This window comes from Lutra lutra, chromosome 9, assembly GCF_902655055.1.
Source record: "Lutra lutra chromosome 9, mLutLut1.2, whole genome shotgun sequence".
Taxonomy (NCBI): domain Eukaryota; kingdom Metazoa; phylum Chordata; class Mammalia; order Carnivora; family Mustelidae; genus Lutra; species Lutra lutra.
Window position 1 is genome coordinate 20,873,221 of NC_062286.1, and position 14,431 is coordinate 20,887,651.

A 14,431-nucleotide genomic window follows, 5' to 3' on the forward strand; every position below is an offset into this window, starting at 1 on the left:
GGGTGGGTGGTGAGCAGGGGAAGGCGAGAGCAGTCATGGGCACAGGGGGCCCAGTTGTGATGGTTACAAAGCGCTTTCACTTCCTTTACCGGCTGGAGGAAGACAAGCTGGGAGTTGCCCTCCCCATACCTTTGTTTGGCAGATAAGGAAGCCAAGGCTCGGGAAGATCAAGATGTACAGCCTCCGTCAGCTTAATTGGTTCAGGCTCCTGGTCCTGCCCCACTGGACTCTGCTCTTCCCCGGTGCCCAGGGTGGGAAGCCCACCCTGGACAGTTGAGTCTAGACAGCAGTGGGTTCTCTGAGTCCGCCACAGACATTAGTCAAGAAGATCGTTCAGTGGTCCAAGTGCAGGGGTCACCCCCCCGTCCTTAGAGCGAGGCTGACCTCCCCTCACTCCTGGAGCTGGAGGTGGGCTATGAGCTTGAGCCTTCCTGAGCAGAGGCCTGGGCACCTCCAGGGGCCTGGGCTGGCACTTCTCCCTGCTCTTCTGACACCTACCCTCCTACTCTGGAGGTGGGACTTAGGGGTCAGACCAGGCTTTTCTCTGGGGGAAAGTGGAGCCCCAAACCCGGGCCCAGGCTGTGCACTTGAGAATCCTGGTTGGGCTTCTTGCTCTGGGTCCTGGGGCCACTTACCTCTTTTCAGCTCTAGTGTCTCCCCGGTGCATGGGGAAGACTCATTCTAGTCCCTTCCCCGGGCTGCATGGATGTCAGTCTGTCTCCCAGAATGTTTGCTTGTCCTCACAGGTTGGGGGTTGACTTGCTCCTGCCACCCACACAGGCAGCCTTCGCTCAGCACTTGGGCTTTGGGATGCCCAAGCTTCGAGTCCCCCAGGGAAGGGAAAGTTATACGTATTTTCTGAACTTTCACTGTACTAGGTGTCACGTTAAAGTGCTTTACTACAAACTCATTTGATCTTTACTACAAACTCATTCCTGACGTATCAGAGAAGGTAGATTATTTGCTCAAAGTACACAGCTAGAATGTGCTAGTGCTGGGATCTGAGCCCAGCCGGGCTGACCCCCAAGCCTCATGTCCTTCACACTGAGCCAGTGTGGCCCTGTTGATGGGACCAGGGATGATGGTGTGGTGGGAAAATAGTGGCCTGGGATTGGAAGTTCCGGGTACCAGTATTGGCTCTGCTGCAGACCAAGCTGTCTGAACTCGACTGAATTCAGTTCCCATCCAGGATATTAGGGTTCCCATCCACAAAATGGGTAGCAGAGAGAGCTGATAGATGGGCTAGATCTTCTGTAAGTCTTCAGCCTGATTCTAAAAATACGGACCATAGATTGTGCTGCCTACTCGTCCCTGCCTCCTTTCTCTCTCATCTCACTGCCTCCCAGTGGTGTCTAGACCTTGCTCTGCATCCCCTCTCCCCTGGCTGGGGTGGCTGAGCTCTCCTGACTTCCGAGAAGTCCCCCTGCCCACTCCTGCCTGTGGAGAGAATGGCCTGGCTGGGGCCAAGCTGTGAAGTCCCGAATGTCCTCCTGTTCTCTCTAAGAAGCATCTCGAGACACCAGGGCACTGTGGGAATTTTTGCTCTGCTCTGGGCACTCCTCACAGGGGATCCCTTCCATTCTGGCTCCCCATGGCTGCAGCCTTGACTTCTGAGGCTCTCCTGCTGACTACCACATAGGGCCCTACATTATGTGGGACGCAGGTGAGGGAACCATGGTATAACCCCACTTTACACGCAGGTACACTAAGGTCAGGAAATAGCAGTTACCAATGTGATTTTATGTAATTACGGAGCCCTTATTAGGTGCCTAACTTTTCTAAGTACTATCTGTGTGTTCTCATTTAATCCTCAGAACAAGCCCTGTGAAGCAGCTAGGTTGCTTGCTTTGCAGATGGGAGGTCACACAGCTGGTAGCCTAAGGGGCTCATCCTCGGGGGCTGTGTTCCTCAGCACAGCCGAACTGCCCGTGAGTGGACACGAACAAGCCGAAGGGGACAAACGCATCAGAGCAGAGTTCGGGTCAGAGCCTCCAGGCTGACTCATCTCCTTGCTTTGTTAGGACAGGTGCCGAGTGCCTGCAGACCGGACATCATTAGTCCGCGTGTGCTCACGTTGGAAGTGCTGGGATAGGACACGACAACGGGAGTAGGAAACAAGGTTCCTAGCCTCACGGAGTGGCTTGTCTTAGAGAGGCTCGAGAGCAGGCATGCAGAGTGAAGACCGTACCCTGGAGTGGCCAGCAGGGCTCAGCCTGGCCTTCAGATGCTGCTGTCCCCACCTTGAGACCGCAGACCCTACTGTGCCCCCAGGCAGAGGGGCTCTGGCAATCTGACCTGAGTCTCCTCCTCCTGCCTCACCTCGCCACCCCTTAGGAGCCTCCCCCTGACCACCTGATGAGAGGGAGGAGGCAGGTGAAGCAGGCTCCCAGGGGCCCCCATACAGGGTGAGTCCGGGAACTCACCGGGGCAGACCCACCTTGATGACAGCATTGTTGTCGTCCATCAGTGTGTCCATCACCTCCACGTGGTTCTCCTCCACCACCTTCTGCAGCACCATGCGGAAGGTCCCGATGAGCCTGGGGACAGCAAGGGAGACATGGCAGTTTCACACGAAGAGGCCAGAGGGAGGAACGGCCATCCCCCAGGGCTATGACCGGCTGGGGAGGGGGCTGGAGGGACGGAGGGCATGCTTAGGCTCCAGGCTAAGCTTGGAGAAGGTGAACCCAGGACCAGGGCTGGTCCTGGACAGGGCAGCATGTCTGCGAGGGTACGTGGCCCCTGATGAGTGTGAGTGGTTGTAAATGCGAGACCCATTTCCCTGGGAGAGCTCATGGGCAGTGAACCCCCTTGGGAGATGTCCTCAGATGGGGGCTGGGTACCCCCTGGCTTGTGATCCTTGAGGATGTGGAGTTGGGGTTCAGCTGAGCCCCTGCCCAGATGCCCAGCATGGAGGTTGTGGGGAAAGGACCACAAGTTCCTGGACACACAAACACCTTCTGCTGCTGCCCCCCCACCGCCCCACTAACCCCGCTAACCACAACTGAGGTTTCTACCCACTACTGACCCCACCGGGTCCCTGGTGCTCACCACCTGCATCCCACAGGCCCACAGAGGGCAAGGGCCCATCTGGTTGCAGGATCCCCACATTCCCACATGACGGCAGGGAGGGGAGCACAGTGCTATGAGCAGCACAGTCCTGCGGTCGGAGGCTGGGACCAGGAGCCTGGCTCGACACCAGCCCGTTACCTGCTTCCCTGACAGCCAGACTCTCTCAGTCCGGCTTCTCTTAAGGGGAACCAGTAAGCCCTGCTTCTCCGGGTTGTTTAGAGAGCTGAGCTCCTCAGAGCACCTAGCACCCAGCACTCCAGAAGCGACCTGGTGGGTATGCAGGGGTGTCACTCTGCTGGGAGCCTCTCCGGGGGATGGGGTGGGGTGGGGAGGAGGGAGCTATGTTTCCTACTTCCAGCCTCTAGCTGACATTTCCAGCACATGGGAGATCTCGGTATCTGCGGGCTGAATTAACGAACAACAGTGGGTACCTTATACATGCTGACTGGGTTGACTTGAACCCCACTTCCCCCTACGCTTAAAAGGTTATTGTTCTGGGAGGGAACAGGGTACTGAGCGACATCCTCACACGGTGATTCCACAGGAGAGATTAAAATGTTCAACCGTTTCTGGTTGAAGCTGCAGATGCTGAGGGGACGCCCCACAGGGTGTGAGAGCCGGAGGGGCCTTGGGGTTCCCCGGTGCTGCCCTTGATTTACAGAGGAGGAAAGTGAGTCAGAGAAAGCGGGAAGGGTCGCAGCTAACAGCACATCCAAGCGATGTGAGGCAAGGGGCGAATTCTGACTTTAACAGACAGGTCGGATGTCTGTTCTCTCCTGAGGAACACGGAGGGTGGATACTGTTTAAAAAAAAAAAAAAAAAAAAGCCTCCCATCCGTGTGAGGGGAGGAAGTGGCAGGAGCAGTTCTCGTGGACAAACGTGAAATACTTGCCTCCGGAGCTCAGAGCCCTATCCACCAGCCATCCTGCCTCCCCGAGGGCAAAACTCTTCCTGCCACTCCTCCCCTGGAAAGCCTGCCCAGGTTTCTGGGTGCTTCTCAGGCCCAGCCTAGCGGAGGTCTCCTCCCTGACGGTGTCCTGTCCTCTCCTGGGCTGGGGGCTGTGTCCAGAGAGAAGTTCAGGCAAGGGGTCGGGAGAGCTGGAGCAGGTGCCCCTCAGTCCCAGTTTTGTCTTTATGACACGAGGAGGGGGGTGGTTTCACAGCCCCTGTTCTGTGTACACATTCTAACAGACTGTAGTTATGAAAAAATGCCGGTCTTTTGGCAGCTTCACCTCTTTTGGTTTTAAATCAGTGGTTTTTGAACTTCAGGATACACAGAATCTTCTGGAGGGCTTGTGAAAACAGAAATGACTGGGACGTCCCCGTTCTTGGTTGTGGCGGGCAACTGGCTGGGAGAGGACAGTCCTGACTCAGAGCTGCTGACCCTGTCTATGCTGCCAACACTCCTGCCATGGCCAATTTCAAGCTTCCAAAGTGGGGTCACTGAACTCACAGAGAAGGGTACTGTCTGCTCTTGGGAGCCGGTAAGAGCCAGCCCCAGTCACCACTGGCTCCCCTCACAGCCCCCGAGTCTGATGCGGCGGGGTGCGGGCCCGAGAAGAGGTATTTCTGACATGTTTCCAGGTCGTGCTGATAATGCCGGCTGGGGGGCGCCCTTTGAGAATCCCTGTCCACTAGTGCCCTTTGCCAAGGGGCCTTTTAGCGCAAGTAGGACCCACTGAGCCCCTGCTGAGTGTGGGCACTCAGGCCCCTTGCACAGCAGAGGATCAGCAGAAATGCTGCAATATGACAAGAGACCCCCAGGGGGCAGGATGGAGCCATTCCCCTGCCCCCCCACCCTCCCCAGCATCCTGCAAGTAAGTGCTCACTGAGGTCAGTCTCGGACCTTAGACTTAGAGGGCCCAAGAGGAGGGCTTGTCAGCATTTCACTAAGGAAGAGCCCTTCAGCATCCTCCCTGACTCGTGCTCTCCACCCGCTGCTAGACACTCTGTGACGGGGATCTAACCACCCCTCAGCTGCTCTCACTGCTTTCACCACACTTACTATGTGGTCCGCCTCCTGGAAGATTCCGCACTCAGCACGACCTGGTCTGAGACTTGTCCACACACAGACTAAGTGCCCTCCTTAACAAGAGCAGTGTGGACAGCAGAAAGTGGCTGGGCTCTGGAGTCAGACAGAGGTGGGTTCGCCCTGTGGGCAGCTGTGTGACTTGGCTAGCTCTCCAACCCCTCTGAACCTTGCTTTTCTTCCCATCTCCTCAGAGGAGGTGATAATACCTGCCTCGCTGGGCAGCTGTGAGAGCAGTCAAGGGAAAGCCCTCAGAGGCCTGCCCCTCCTCCTTCCGTGACTGTGACCATGGGGTTCGCTGTCTGGAGGGCCCACATGGTGCTGGTCTTCAATGCAGGGTAGGCTCTGGGGCCAGGTGCACAGCCTCATGGAGCCAGGGTCTGTCTAGGGCCCAGAGGGTAGGGCTAGGACCCTAGGACCCAGGGGGTGGTTTTGGGGCAGCTTTCATGCCTAACAGTTTCCCCACAGCTTCAAAACAAGCGTCTTAATACTGTTTCCCACAGAATGTCACCCCCAAGCCCCCTCTTAGACATTCTTTGAGGAGGGAGCTGGTGCAGGAAACCCGAGCTCTGGCCTGTGCAAGGGCTCCCTGTCCTCCCTGGCCCCCATATATCCAGCCTGGCTGCAGACTTAGTGAGCTCTGCCTGTTGCCTTTCCTCTGGGGGTGGGGGGGTGGTCAGCACAGACAAGCTGCCTGGGAGGCTGAGCGTCCCAGGGTGACCGGGCGAGGTGGGCTCATGAGACCTTGGACAGCAGGGTCCTTTCTCTGGAAAGTGGAGGTGTGAGGCCATTCATGCTCTGGGAAGGACACTGGCCTGGGGGTCAGGAGGTCTGAGTCAAAGACAAGCCCTGCCCTGCCCTTACTGTGTGATCGTGGGCGAGGACCCTTGCTGGGCCTGTTTCCTCAAGTTAGGTGAAGGAGCTGGGACCTGACTTTCTGTCCTCTGATAGCCTCCCTTATGTGGCCCACTGAAGTTACCCATCACAAAAAGGGCACCCACCAAGTGGCCCACAGCTGCCCAGGAGGCTGGGTTGGCCCCCAGAGTGGCCAGATGTGCTGGGCAGGGCAGCAGGAAGGGGGCCTCAGGCATGGATGATCCCAGAGACTGACCACAACAGAGCGGCAGTCAGGCACCAGGACCCGTCAATAATTCATCTCTTTCCCCTGGGAGCCCGTGTCAAGTGCCCAAGGCTTGGCCAGGCCTCCACTGCTCTCCTGGCTGCTGAATTATTCAGAAGTCCCAGGAGACCGGCACTTGCGGCAGGCTGTTCTCTACTGGCGATTCTGGACAGGGAAAGGGGGACACATAAGATCCTCTGGACCCGACAGGAGGTTTCTGAAGGAGGACCGTGTTCAAGGCAGGCTGGACAGATCTGGGGTCTCCTGGTGATCACAACTCGCTTGCTCCTGGCAACTCCTCCTACCACTGGGGAAGAGCCAGTTCCCAAGCCACCATCTGCTTCTAGAATGAGTCTCTTTCTCTGAGATGGGGGTAAAGAGATCAGGCCCATAAACTCTTGAGTGGAGCAGGGAGGGTGGGGAGAGAGTAAGAAGGAGAGAATTTGGTTAGTAACTCCCCTGCTCTATCTCTCGCTTGTTGGCATTTCAGAACAACTAATTGAAGCCTAAAGTTTCAGTGTGTTCACTGAGATGGTATTCAATTTCCCAATTTAACAAATACTTCTGATTTGTTTATAAAGCGTTTTGATGTTTCCAAGGGTTTCCAGCATTTTGGTGACTCTAGTGCCTTTCACTGTAAAGAACGTACTAATCTCAATCATGTCAGTGGTGTCCATGCTCACATGCCCTGGTTTTCTGGGAGGTCCAGGAGAAGGAAGACAGGCATCCTAGCCCCAGCCCTGCCACTGTCCGGGGACCTCAGTAGCCTCTCTGAAGACTCAGTTTCCCCATCTGTGCAGCGAGGGTTGCACTGGCTATGTTCTGAGGTTCCTGGAAGCTCTGACATCTGCTTGTGGGTCCCTGCTGGGGTGCCTGGATGTCTCTCCTGGCCCTCGGCTTCCAGTTCTTCCTTTTCCACACCCACTTCGGTCTGTGTCCCTTCTGTTCTTGTTTCTTCTATCCTTAGAGGTCACCTAATCACTCACCCTAGGGAAGAAGGTTTTGCTTTATCTTGGGGGACCTGGTGAGGTTTCTCACTAACCTCTCTTGTGGATACTATCGCTGGATTGATGCTGCTGGAATGATGTGATACCCCAAGAAGCCAAGGGGCAGCCTCTCTGCCCTGAACATCTTCCCTTGTGGCCCTGCCAGCGGGCCTGAAAAGCCCACACCCCATGCTCAGCTGAGATGATGTTGTGGGTCCACCATAAAAATCACAGAATCATTGAACCATGTGTGGTTTGGCCCAGTTCAAAAATTCCCACTCAGAAATCCCCTCCACAACATTGTGGTCCACTCCCTGCTCAGCCTCTCTCAGTGATGGGGAGCTTGCTACTTCCCAACAGCTCATTGGTTGGAGAACTTTGGCTACCTTTCAGCTGTCTACTGTCTCCAAGCAATGCAGCCTGGTTCTGGTCCTGCCTCTGGGCACACATCTCTCTTCCCTCTTCCAAATGGCAGAAAACCTTCTTAGGGGACAGGCATGGTGACTTAATCTCTCATTTCTGTACCTTCAGTGACTAGCACAGTGTCTGTCTGGTACAGAATATTTGCTTAGTGAATGTTTGATGAGTGGTTGAAAGAGTGAATGGTTGGATGGATGGACAGAAGGATGGATGGAAGGAAGGATGAATAGAAGTAGGATGAATGGAAGGATGGACAGTAGGATGGGTGGAAGGATGAAGGGATAAAAGGATGGTTGGATGAATGGATGGATGGATGGATGGATGGAAAGATGAATGAATAGAAGGATGGAAAGGATGAATGGAAGGATGACTGTATGGAAAGATGAATGGATGGATGGATGAAAGGATGGATGGAAGGAAGGATGAATGGAAGTAGGGATGAATGAAAGGAAGGATGGACAGTAGGGTGGAAGTATGAACGGATAGAAGGATGGATGGATGGAAGGATTGATGAAGGATGGATGAATGGATGGATGGATAGATGGAAGGATGAATGGATGGAAGGATGGATGAGTGGATGGATGGATGGATAGATGGAGGATGGATGGATGGATGGAAGGATAGATATATGGATGGATGGACATGTCCTCTGTGATTTCTCTTTGAGGCTCTCATCTCCTCATCAGATTTAAAGTCCCTTCTCCTGGCAATCCAAGGAGCTGCCTACTAGTATTCTCTCCATCCAGTGTGAAGACCATGGAACCTCATCTCTCGCCTCTTCTTCTCTGATTGATCTACTTCTATTAATATGAGCAAGGATTAGGTCAGCTTGTCTTTTGTTTGTAGTCTCCTCCCACTGTCAAGTAATACTGCCCTCTCATTGAGTAGTATCCCCAGGCTTTTCCGGACATGTTGCTGTTCAGCCATGACTCCCTCTAGCTGGTATAAAAACAATTGGTTTTGAATCTCCAAACGAGACTTTACATTTATTCTACCTAGCCACCATTCCAGACTGTTCGAATCATCCTGAATTCTGCTTGTTGCCCAGAGCGATGGATGGGAACTGCTTTAACTGAAACCTCAGTAGTGATAGAGCTCATGCGGTAGCTGTGCTTCACTGAAGCCCCGGTGGGGGTGGGCACTTGCTATCCTCAGCGCCTAGTTCAGTGCCTGACACAAGGTAGGCACTTAGCAAACATTTGGAAGAATGAATGAATGAACGGGTATCTATTTAATTCTCACAGCTTCCTTTGAGGTAAATACCTCTACTTCCTACAGGCTGGTACACTGAACTCAGAGAGATTCTGTGTAACCAGCTCAGGGTCACACAGTAGATGACTGAGCTCAGAATCTGAGACCAGGCTTTCCTGACTCCCAAACCACTGCACCAAACTGTCTCAGAGCTTCTCAGTCTCCCTGTATGTGGCAAGTTTGCCCTCAAGGCTACTGATGATCTATTGGAGTTCGTGATCTGCCATTCTGTTAACTTCTCTGCTGGGTAACTGTCACCCAGGATAGTGTAAAGCAGGAGACTTAAAGAAGGGGACAGGAAGCTGAGATGGGGCTGGGGACAGAAGGAGTGGATGGGAGGGTAGGGTGTTCTTGGCTGACAATGATTGGGAGGGCTGAGGGACTCTGAGGATGGCAGGAGAGAGCAAGGAGGGGGGGTCTTCGACAGTCAATCCAGGTTAGGCTGTGGGTGTAATGCCCCTTTTAAGCCCAAGGGACAGGGTAGCCCAAGGAGCAGGGCAGGCCCCTAACCCCTTCAGGCACCACCTCTCCCATCCCCCACTTACTTGTTGCTGAAGACTTTGCTGTAGTTGAAGATTTGAATCTCAAGTATCTCATTGCTGTTGATGCTGCTGGCCACTGGCCACCGGAAGGTCTAGGGAGAGAGAGACAGCTGTGGCCTTAGAAGGAAATGACAGGGTATGAGGAATAGGAGGCGGATCCCTGTTAAGGTGGTCCTCCGAATCGACCCAGTGCTCCACAGGGATAAAGTCCACACCTAGACTCTCATCTAATTCCAACCACCTCCTGGTAACGTGGGTATTGTGACCCAGTCCTCTTTCAAAGATGGCGCTCAGAGAGGTCCAGTGACCTACTCAAGGTCATATGGTGAGTGCAAGGACCTAGGGCTAACCAGGACCTCTGAGTCTCAGCCTAGTTCCTGGGGTACACTCAGGAGTGGGTGGTGAAACCAGGATGGGGTGGGCTCCGGGATAACAGCAAGGATCGTGGGCATGGGCTTGCTTTTTGCTGTGTGCGGAGCGGAGCTGTAAGCTTCCGGCTTTCTCCTCCCAGAATCATTCTGGCCAGTTCAAGCTCTGCCTTGAGCGGGAGGTCCTGTTCCACACCCCGCATTCAGGTCAGATCACCCCCTCACACTGGCAATGTTAACTCTGGGGACAGACTTCAGCTGTTTATTGTTATTAGGGTCAGGCCCACAAAGGAGGGGAGGCCTGTTTCCAGCATGCTGTTTCTAATTTACCCTCACCACATCTATCTTGGCTTTTTTTTTTTTTTTAAGATTTTATTTATTTATTTGTCAGAGAGAGAGTGAGAGAGAGAGAGAGAGAGAGAGAGAGAGCAGGGGAGGCAGCAGGCAGAGGGAGAAGCAGGCTCGCTGCTGAGCAAGGAGGCTGACGTGGCATTTGATCCTAGGACCCCGAGATCATGATCTGATCTTGTCTTCATTATTCAATCGATAATAATGATGAGCAGGAAGTTGAGTGGGATTTTTCCTGATGCCCTAGACATGGCAAGGAGGGCCCAAAATAGAGGCTAGACGTGCTAAGGACCCCATCCTCTAAAGAGAGCTGCCAACAGGCTGAACCAGGCTCCTGCCTCAGGACTTCCTCAAAGGCCTCTCACCCCCAACAGCACCCCAGCGCTCCTTCTTCCTGGGGTGTAAAGACTGCGAAAGGGAAAGACGCCAATAGTCATATCCTCGCCCAGCGTTTTTGTGGCTCCTTCCTAGAAGAATTGCTCAGACAGGTCGAGGCACCTACAGGAAGGGGAGCTTAGCATGTAAGTTCCCAATGACATCTGCCAGGGCAGTAGACTTGCTGGTCTGTCCCCCAAGCCCCTAGGGAGCCCTGCAGGCCACCTTGGGCAAGGCAGTGGTCATAAGGAGCCTGACATGCCACCGCTAGGTGCCTTAAGTATGTGACTTCTGCTCTGTGGGGCCAAGGGCGTGCTGCAAAGGGGAGCCAGGCTCAGCAAGCGGGCTGACCTTCCACCCCAGCCGGCCCTCCGGTAGAGGGGTCCTCAGCCTGGGTGAGGCTGTGCGGCTCTGTGCCCCGTGGTGGGAGCTGAGGTGGAGTGGAGTCAGGGAATCCGTACTGTGTGGGGAGCTGGGCTCAGGTTGCCCACAGGAGCCCCCACATGGTGCTCTCTGAGACAGTCTGCGTCTGCAGGCCGGCCATGCTGACAGCCTCCAGAGCTGGCTGGAGCTCGTCCGAGAGGCTGTCACGCCACAAGGAGGGTCCACGTCTATGGCAGGACCCCCAGAATCAGACCACGTCCCCCACCTTTGGCTGGAGCGGGCAGAGGATGCCAAGGGCCGGAGCCGGCATCCCTGTCCCACTCGGGGTCTGGAACCACAACCCTGACAGAAGCGAGAAGACCAGGCCCGGGCTCTGAGAAGATGCTGGACTGGAATGACAAGCCTTCCTGGGCTGGACTGTGAATAAGGGAAGATGACCAGAAAGCTCTGTGCTCTGCTCACGACGCCGCTGAGAGATGGTACAGATGGGGACTTTGACACAACAGCCAGAAGGCAGTGACTTCCAAACTTGTATCATTTTTGTTCCCCTCCCAATCCAGAATGCCCAACAGGTAAGAAATAAACAATCACGATAGGCATCTTAATGATAATCTGAATAATAGCTCTAGTATTCAGTATTAAGATAGTAATTAGTATTAAGATAGTATTAAGTAGTATTAAGATAGTAATCTTAATTATAGCTGCCATTTGTAGAGAACTTTTCATCGTGCTGAAACGTTGAAGGGGCTGAGTGGTTTAGATGCACTAATTCATTTAGTCTTTCCTCCAACCCAACGGGCTGCTCCCATGTTCTCTGTTTCACACGCAGGCCTCACAGAAGGAACACAATTCAGAGAACCCTGTCATTGGTGACTGAGCAGGCCCTGGGGGGCATTGGAGAGCGGGTCCTGAGAGCCATTCTAAAGCTTCCATCTCCCAGACTGGGGGCCCAGGGTTTTGCGGGGGGACGCCGGGCCAGCTTGACAGGTCACCACATGGTGTGGGCAGGGCCTGGCTGGGGAAAATGGCCTCACGTTGCTCTCTCAATCCCAACCAGGATTCAGCTGGAGTGGGCAGGTGAGAGAGGACGAGGCATCGGAAGGAGGTGGGGTTGGAGGCCAGGGAGGGAGAAGGTTCTGAGTGGGGCCTGGGGAGGACTTTGGAGGCTATGGACACAGACGGGCCGGCTAAGCAGGCGGCCCAACCCGGGGCCCGCAGGCCTCGTAAAGCGGCTTTTGCTCCTGTTGTCCGCACGCCTCCAGCCCAGCCAAATGTGTGGTTTTCTTAATGAAGTTGCTTGTAATTGAGCTGCAGGGAAAGAAGCTAGCTCGTGAAGGCCCAGCTCAGCAGCCACAGCGCCAACGGGAGAGGCCTGCGGAGCCTCTGAGATTTCGGTTTCTGTGGGATGAAGGGGGTGGGAGTTTGCTCCACCTGAGGGTGTGCGGGTGGGGTCTTGACTTTGGGAGGAGAGGAAGATTAGGAGAAAAGGGGGGTCGCTGTGGCCGTGTCGCCAAGACAGGAAGGGGCGCTGAGCCGAGACATGAATGAAGGGAACACAAAAGATCAGCGGAAGTCATTGTGAGGAAAAGGGACCCAGAGCAGGAAGCTGCTTGGGACTTCTGCTTGCTCACCGCCAGGCACTGACTTGCCTAGGGATTGGGGTGCAGTTTCTGGGCAGGGAGTGGTGACGGAATCCGGAGCTGGTCGCCATGGGCAGATGTGCCGAACAGAGCATAGGGGGCTCTGGGCTGGCTGCCCGCATGGGAGACTCTGCAGGGAGGGCCTGGACTAGCAGCATGGGGGGCCATTTCCAGAATGTACCACATTCAGTGTTTCCGGGAAGGAGCCCCAGGAGGAGGGGACAGGAGGAGCAGATGCTCCAGCAATGTGGGGGGCAGGGGCCAGTGACTGTGGAGGGCAGGGACTAAGGCCGCCCCAGGGGCTTTCACGTGGGAAGAGACTAGTCTTGAGGGAGTTCGCCAGATTTGCCTCTGACCCCCTCCGTGCTCGCTTCCTTCTCTGTCTCTCATGCCCACCCGGCCCTTCTCTGTTCTTCTCTTCTCCTGGCTGCCCTGCTTTCTGCTCTCACGGGCTCCATTCTGACCTTCTTCAGTTTCTTTCCGGGTCTCGGTCTCTGTCCTTCTCTCAGTGTTTCTCCATCCTACCTACACCCTTGAATCGCTTCCAGAAGCTTTCAACACTCCCTCGGCCCAGGCTACATTTCAGAGTGATTTTACTGTGTCTTTGGGGGTCCCAACATGGGATGGGAGAACTCCCAGGTATCCGTGTCCCCGCCACACCCCGCCCCCACCTGGCTGTGGCTGAGCCGTATTTCTAGCCCTGCCTCCTGCTCCTGGCAAATACCTCCTGAGCTCAGGAACAGCGGTGAGCAGGACAGCCCTGGCTCTGCCACAACTTAGCTTTGGGGATTGCAGGCCACTCCTGGCATGGGGCTCAGCTCCCTCGTGGATAAAATGAGGGTGACCAGACTTCCCTCACGGGGCTATTGGAAGAACCCAGTGAGATCACACAGGTGGATTTTCTAAGGGACACAACACTGCAGAAATGAGAGGCGTGACTTACTTTGTTTTATTTTGCTTTTCCTTGTGGGGACTTTCTACCAGAATGCCTGGGGCTGACCCTCGCCCCTCCCTGACCCTCCACCATCTCTCCCTCTCCCTCCATCGCTCTCTAACCACTTCTGCCTTGGTCTGTTGATGTCCTGTTTCTCTTTTACCAGAAAAAAATGTTATTTCTCATTGCTTTCTCACTTTTTGCCATTACTTCCTTTCCACCAGTTGGGGGGATGTGTACTGACGTGTATGGAGGGCCGTAGGACCATGGGGCGGGGGCTGTGGGGAGACTTGGGGCTCCCGGACCTGTGCACATCCCCTCAGAACCCGGAGAGCACATCTGGGTAGAATTCAGTACTTCTCAGAGCACTCTTTGCTAATAACCCAGGCTCACAACAACACGGCCCAGATGGGCTTCTTCTGGACCTTGGGGTGTGGAGGGTGTGAGAGGTGTTGTGGGACACATAGCCAGTTGGTGGTGGACAGGATTGGAACTCAAGTCTCCTAATAGCTCGGGGCTTGGCCTCCCACCCTGTACCCGCTCCTGAAGCCAGAGAGATTAGCTGAGGTTGACACTCAGAGGGGGCCTGTGGCTTGGACCATCCTTCTAGGTTGATAGCATCAAAAATGTTTATTTATTGAGCGCTGACCCCTCATTGGCACCACACTTTGCACATATTTTAGAATTCAGTGCCCACTTCGCAGGTGAGGGAACTGAGGCTCAGAGCAGACTTGCCCAAAGCAATTCAGCTAACAAGTGGTAATGTAGCTTCCTAGTCGAGATAAGAGCCTGGCCCTCTCAGAAGTCAACGACCGGGTACAGAGGTCGAAGCCACCGTGCTGGAGAGAGCATGTGGAGAGAGGGCCTGGAGGAGGCGAGGCCGCAGGGAGACGCAAGGTGCCCCAGACAACAGTCAGTGCCAACCACGCTCCCAGTTGGGAGGCAGAGCCGCCCATCCGAGCCCC

At 54.8% G+C, this 14,431-nt stretch overlaps 1 protein-coding gene across 3 annotated transcripts in view; it reads right to left on the minus strand.

Moving 5' to 3' along the window:
* The window catches only part of OTOF (otoferlin), a 93,402-nt gene that overhangs the window by 53,483 nt on the left and 25,488 nt on the right, over window positions 1–14,431 (minus strand). For all 3 annotated transcript variants that reach the window (XM_047747041.1, XM_047747038.1, XM_047747039.1), the window contains exons 3-4: window positions 9,421–9,509; window positions 2,438–2,537 (exon numbers count right to left, since the gene is read on the minus strand). In XM_047747041.1, the coding sequence (XP_047602997.1) occupies window positions 2,438–2,537; window positions 9,421–9,509 (189 nt within the window). The remainder of the gene's footprint in view (window positions 1–2,437; window positions 2,538–9,420; window positions 9,510–14,431) is intronic.